Raw genomic sequence first — 6,449 nt, forward strand, 5'->3', positions numbered from 1 at the left:
AACTACGTTTACGCAATTGTAGAATGGCCTTAATACTTATTGCTACCACAATAATGTGTATCGTAAATGCTTGTCTCGTAAATTAACCTGAAGAGGACTGCGATTTGCAGTCGAAACGTTTTGTGACAAATATAGCCAGTTATGTCGAAACAATGGATTGATTATTGAAATTAATAGATAGAAATGTCTGTCCATGTGCGCGCCATGGCAGAATTTTCATTGTGACGCAAAATCTTGTCCGACTAAATAAGATTTGTATTATTATCTTGTAAACGAGCAAGTAATGTTATTCACGAATTAATAAAATTCGCACGGCTCAAATGTGATAGACACAAATTCGAAGGAACAAAGGACCAAGAGCCGTGACAGGGTGTTAGTGTCTAAATATTGTATTCTAAGTTTATTGCAAAAAAAAAATCACCTTAGCCATAATATTATTCAACCATATACGGCGGAAATTTGCATCACGAAAAGGATTACCTTAGCCTGGGTTTGAACCTGGACCTCCCTGCAACTCTAGGCGGGTGTCTCCAGACTCTAGAGTGTAGTCCAGGTTCAAGCCCTAGTTGAAGTAACATTTCTCGCAATAAAAATTTCCGCCGGTTACGATCGAATAATATTACTTGTTCGGTTATTTATCACTCGTATGATCTCATGAAATACTCTATTGGTTTCATATTTTGCAGATGTAATGTAAAGCCTGCGAGTAGAATATTATTTCAATGGATCAGCGTTTCCGCGAGATCGTGCTCTTCGTCTTCATCCTCTTCGTCGTCGTCAGACTCATCGGACTCGTCCGATTCCGATTCTGACACGGAGAAAGCAAAACCGGAGACGACGCATGTTAAAAGCACGAGTCCCGCAAGTGCAGCGCCCGATAGCAAATATGATTTGGATAGCTTCTTGAATAACATGATCAAGGTAAATTATGACCTGTCCGTCTATTTCACGTTGCATTAGATCCAGAATTAAAGTAATATTCCGTTAGGATCTAAAAAAATTTTCTTGAAAGTACCACATTTACGAGCAGCCGATTAAAGCTGAGTATTTAAATAATGATTCAGTTGAATTCTATTGTATCTTAAAGTAAAATGCTGAGATGTATCTAAAAGCGATGCAACGAGATACTTTTCAGAGAAGATATAAAGCTAATATAACTTTAATGGAAGTATCTGCTGTTGCTTTCAGGCGAGAAAATCGCAGAAAACCATTCAGGTTGCCATGCAGCCTAAAAAGCCAAAGGACCAATCGGGCAAATATGTACCTTTCGGTAACTTTGTACAATGCCACTTTCAAAATTATGCAAGTTCAAGCCTTCCTCGGTGTGTTAAATTGTGTTATTTTTTTTGTAGAGAAGAAAATAATAAACGCAGCGGAAGATGTGGCCAAGACGCTTGGTGGGGATGAAAGAAAGACCATGTCAGACTTGCTTGAAAAAGTTGTTGCGTCTAGAGTGGAAGCATTGAAAAGGGAACAGGCAAGCGTGTATGTAGATTGTTATCACCGTTTATAATAAATTGCACATTATAGTAACGCATTTATGTGTTACTTGATAAAATGTTACTATATAATCTTATTTATTTAACAGTAAAAGTCTACATCAGAAGACAGCCTGGTCCAAACAAGTGTCGGAACAAAATGTGCAGAAAAGCTACCAAGACAAACATTTGGAAAAGAAATCTATAATACGAACCCTGTTGGATGAATACAACAAGCGACCGGAGGAAGTGAATGTACCGCCGAAGCAAGTACAACCGAAAGTATTTGAAGATAGTATATCAAGGCAGTTATTAAAGACCGTTAAAACGTCTAGAAGACAATCACAAGATGGAGAAATGCGTCCAGATGTCAGGTACTGCAAGAAATATAATGTTAATTATTATCATATAATAGAAATTAAATTTTGTATAAGCAGATATAATACTGTAATTTAGATATTCATATTTCCATGATGCAGTAAACTTCCGATTTTCAACTGTATTTCAGACACGAAGATATCGATCTATGGAATGGGAAACCTAGTCAGATTTTCGAAAACATGAGTGCTCCTTCGCCAAACATACCGGAACTGAAAACGTGGGCGCTGTTGGACAGGAAAGAGTTGAAAGCAATGGCCACTCATTCACCTGCCAATATTTTTCAAGAGCTGATTCTTTGGACGGAGCAGGGCAAATTATGGAAATTCCCTGTTGACAATGAGCAAGGTTTCTATACAGTGTGCTATTATATTACGTCTCGTTTGGAAAAGGAACCGAGTTTGATCATTTTTATATGACTCAGGAATGGAGGAAGAGCACAGCGTTCATTTCTCAGAACATGTCTTTATGGAACGTCATTTGAAGGGTTGGTGCCCTAAATCCGGACCAATACGTCATTTTATGGAATTGGTGTGCGTTGGACTTTCCAAGAATCCATACATGACAGTTGAGGAGAAAACCCGACATATTATGTGGTACAAAGAATACTTCGAATCTAAACAAGACATCTTGCAAGAAGTAGGAGCAATTCTGGAGCCATTTCCTGATAAAGTAAAAGAGATTACTGAATAAATTAACAAGTGTATTAGCGAGCGCTTCGTAGATGTGTTTCTTATTACTAAATTCTTATAAACCCATCCTTTTTAGGTCCATATGTAAGTTTATTTTAAAAATATATAACGTAATAAATAACTTAATAAGAGTCAAGAGTAATTTATTAACTAAACAACATATGAGAAAACGCCAATGTGGGTGACAAGGCGAGATGTAGGTAGCCCAACTTGTGATTTTTATATTTCAAAATGTGAATTCATGTACAGTTTCTTTCCACATTTGTTCTGCGCGCCGGTTTCTTCTCGGACAAAACGCAGTTTTCTTACGGGTGGAGTTGGTATCGTCAGTAAATTCACATATTCAAATCGTTTATCGATTTGGCACAAACGACGTTTATCGACTTGGCACAAACGACGTTTATCGACTTGGCGTTTTCTCATATGTCGCTTAGTTTTAGTTAGGGGTCTTACTTGAAGTTTATTGTTGTAATTTATTAAATTGCTAGGTATCACAATGGTAGAGATGTCGTATCTTCATTATGTACATACAATTTTATCACCGAGACGCCAACAAGTTGAGCTATACAGACTATCTTAAATAGGGATCCTCGTAATCTTCAATTAACAAGTTTTTATCCCTGGATAATTTAATTTGTACACCCTCGTTTGCAGGGTCCATTGATAATATCACAATTCTATTTACAACAAGTAGCCCAGGATTATCCGTGCTTTGGTGTAAAATTAGATCGATTTCATCTTCTACTGCCACCTGTCGCCACAGTTATTACACATGTAGTTATACAAGATGCAATAAATCACGACAATTTTATTCAGACATTTATAAGATTGTCCGAGCCTTGTTATATAAAATTATTGCATTTACCTCTTTAGATTTCTTCAACACCTTGTTGCCATTTAAGCGAAGCTTGCTCGCGTAAAAGGCCTCCTCGACTTTACTGCAAACAGAAATTGAATTACAACGCAACGTCACATGCGCGTAGGTGAATCATTCAAAGTGAAAGGCATACGTGCGAGTCATTCCGAATCCAGCTTTGATAATCAGGTCTATTCGCAGGGAGGACACCTTCACCTTCATCACTTTCGAACCGGGGGCTACTTCCTCATCATCTCTCTCCAGCTCATCGTCGGAATCCTCGTCGCTGTGTTTTCTCTGCAATGCGTTCCAAAGATAATACATTCCCAGATAGCGCAAGACACTCCTATGGACATTGCAAGAATATCCTTCGGGAATATTTGGAATATCCCGTAGGTCATTCTTGCATATTTATCTCATGTTCGTGGAACATTCGACTGGCGCTGCTATAAATCTCCCTCGAGTGTGAACAGAATAGTCTATCGAATATAGCGTGTCAGTTATACAGGGTGTTGAAAAAAAGGATTACATATTTTGAAAAGAGGTAGTATTGGTCAAAACAAGAAAAAAAGGTCTAATTAACATAGGTCCTAAGACTAATATCTTCAGAGATACAAGCTATTTTGTTATTTGAGCTCTTTGTCATTTTCTTATTAGTCGTGTCATCTTTAGAATGTAATGAACAAAGGAGTAGGGAAGAATGGGGTACAATGGGGATATCTTTTTCTAGGTGCTTTAAAAACAAGAAATAAACAAAGAGAGATAAAGAAACAATTTTTATTTTATGAAATGTAATCATTTATCTTCCTGACTTGTGGTGTCTATTGCGAACCAAACGTAAATATCAGGAGAGAGAAATGAAGTTATGGTGCGTGACTTGAAAGAGTGCGTGATTCTCTAAAGCGTGGTCTACAATGGCAGTAGGAGTAGTGGATTAAGGCTGTAAAGGCTGGTCTACAATACGTGGAGTAAGCGTGGAGTAAGGAGTAAGGGAGAGCCCTAACTTCTAGCTTTTGGTGTAAGGAAGCTGAAATACGGCATGATTGTTAAAATAATTGTAACACTGATTGATGGCATTTTGATTCACCGAGAGTAAGCTAAGAGCTGAAGTAGGAGTGAGAAATAAAATGGATTTATTTCCTTACTCCTACTCCTTACTCCAGCTTACTCCATGTATTGTAGACCAGCCTTAAGACGTCGGAGTAAGCTCGTGTTTCCAGTGTAGTAGGCGTAGAGTAAGGCAGTAAGCAAAATGGTTCAATTCCATTTCGTACGACCTACTCCCTTACTCTCAGCCACTGATAATCAGTTCACGAAATAGGTTAAAGTTGAAACCCTGATCTCGTTTGCGCCTGTTCACAGGCCGAACCCACCACCTCCGACCGATAGATCTTTTCGTTTGCATAATACACCATTGAAGAGTCAAGAGCTGACTCCATAATAATATAAATAACACAAATCCAATTCTTCGCACATTCATATTCACCAACAACGGTAACATTTGTGTAATAACATTGGTTAACACTGATTAGCTCATTATAATCCTTACTCTACACCATTATAGACACTCGGGCGTAAAGGGACCTTAATCCTACAGCCTATGTCTAACGCCTACTTCTTTAATCCACTACTCCTACTGCCATTGTAGACCACGCTTAAGACGTTCATTACATTCTAAAGATGACACGACTAATAAGAAAATGACAAAGAGCTCAAATAACAAAATAGCTTGTATCTCTGAAGATATTAGTCTTAGGACCCATGTTAATTAGACCTTTTCTTCTTGTTTTGACCAATACTACCTCTTATCAAAATATGTAACCCTTTTTTTTCAACACCCTATATATGGCCAAGTGGAGCCTTTTGCATAAGTGTATTAAACAATGCGCACTACACAAGCTCGATGAATATAAACAAATTATTCCGAACGAATATTCCAAAGGCACTCTCGACGAATGTTCAAAAAGTCTTCTTCTTTGTTATGAATATACAATTTCTAATGGTAATAATCTGTATACATTTACAGAATATTCGACTGGGATATTCTGAAATGAAGAATATTTGCACGCCAGAAGAATATTCATACAACTATGCGTGCTATCCGGATTCATCCGCGTTGGAAAGCTCGTCGTGGAGGGACAAGCGTAGAAGCGAAGGAACAAAGAAAAAACAACAAATAAATAAATTGTATCAACTAAAGAACAGCGATTCAATGGAATTAAGGAGCCAATTATATTGAATTACAATGTGAGTGGCTTTCTTCCTGCTGGACTTGAATCGCTTTGCTACGTACAGGCTACAGCGATTCTGTACGCTGCGCGGCGGCTCCGCAACTCCGTTGCGCAACGAGAGATCAGACTGTAAAGGCTCCCGCAGATGACAGAGCACGCGCGCATTGTTGCACACCGATCTCCTGATAATATTAACTGTCACTCTGGACAACATAGCGATTCGTTCGACGACAATTCTGCTTGATGGTCGGGTAACCTCTCGCGATGGGGCGAACGCGCGCAACACCGAGTCTCTCGCCCCGTTGCGTTTGTTTAACGACGCCGTTCGCACGAGCGTTCTCAGCCGCTCAATTATCTTGATTGTCAATCGCTAAATAAAGAGACGCGTTGAGCAATAAAGCGGCTAAACCTTTGGGCTAAACAAATCGGAGATACACCACTGAGGGGTGTAGGGTGTAGTTTCGATTGGCCCATAGGCATATAAAAGATAGACTGCTTATGAGGCAGTGGAACCTGTTATCCCTTCCACCATGAGTGGAACCCTAGGTGGGGGCATCTTCCTGAGGGAAAAGGACAACATGAATTTATTTGGGTATCTGTCTTCCTCTAGTGGACGTGATCTGAAGGCGATCACGTGTTCACGCCCACGTGATCACGTACACTAGAAGAAGATAGATACCCAAATAAATTGGTGTTGTCCTTTTCCCTCAGCAGGACGTCCCCCACTACCTCATAAGCAGTCTATCTTTTATATGTCTATGGATTGGCCATCCAAATCACGTGATCGTATCGTTTTGATTTTTTACTCGTAACA

General features: G+C 39.1%; 2 protein-coding genes across 3 annotated transcripts in view; one reads left to right on the forward strand and one right to left on the reverse strand.

Annotated features, from left to right (window-relative positions):
- LOC105565744 (28S ribosomal protein S31, mitochondrial) overlaps positions 1–2,569 on the forward strand; it is a 5,100-nt gene extending 2,531 nt beyond the window's left edge. For both annotated transcript variants that reach the window (XM_012019182.1, XM_012019181.1), the window contains exons 3-8: positions 687–921; positions 1,189–1,270; positions 1,353–1,485; positions 1,589–1,852; positions 1,987–2,204; positions 2,281–2,569. In XM_012019182.1, the coding sequence (XP_011874572.1) occupies positions 687–921; positions 1,189–1,270; positions 1,353–1,485; positions 1,589–1,852; positions 1,987–2,204; positions 2,281–2,549 (1,201 nt within the window). In that variant the 3' untranslated portion in view covers positions 2,550–2,569. The remainder of the gene's footprint in view (positions 1–686; positions 922–1,188; positions 1,271–1,352; positions 1,486–1,588; positions 1,853–1,986; positions 2,205–2,280) is intronic.
- A 419-nt stretch (positions 2,570–2,988) lies between these two features.
- Positions 2,989–6,038, reverse strand: LOC105565745 (uncharacterized protein C6orf203 homolog). The gene is made up of 4 exons (XM_012019183.1): positions 5,649–6,038; positions 3,559–3,701; positions 3,414–3,486; positions 2,989–3,299 (listed from the first exon to the last, which is right to left on the reverse strand). Exons 1-4 carry the CDS (start codon positions 5,847–5,849, stop codon positions 3,120–3,122), a joined length of 597 nt encoding a protein of 198 aa, XP_011874573.1. The 5' UTR covers positions 5,850–6,038; the 3' UTR covers positions 2,989–3,119.
- Positions 6,039–6,449: the final 411 nt, after the last annotated feature.

This window comes from Vollenhovia emeryi, unplaced genomic scaffold (genome assembly GCF_000949405.1).
Source record: "Vollenhovia emeryi isolate VEMERY1.0 unplaced genomic scaffold, V.emery_V1.0 DF939149.1, whole genome shotgun sequence".
NCBI lineage: Eukaryota > Metazoa > Arthropoda > Insecta > Hymenoptera > Formicidae > Vollenhovia > Vollenhovia emeryi.

Excerpts from the sequence above, each read along its gene's own strand:
- LOC105565745 (XM_012019183.1), bottom strand. The coding sequence starts at position 5,849 with ATGTTGTCCAGAGTGACAGTTAATATTATCAGGAGATCGGTGTGCAAC. Across the intron at positions 3,487-3,558 it reads GGATTCGGAATGACTCGCAC|TAAAGTCGAGGAGGCCTTTT; the intron begins GTATGCCTTTCA and ends TTCTGTTTGCAG. Across the intron at positions 3,300-3,413 it reads TGTTGAAGAAATCTAAAGAG|GTGGCAGTAGAAGATGAAAT; the intron begins GTAAATGCAATA and ends CTGTGGCGACAG.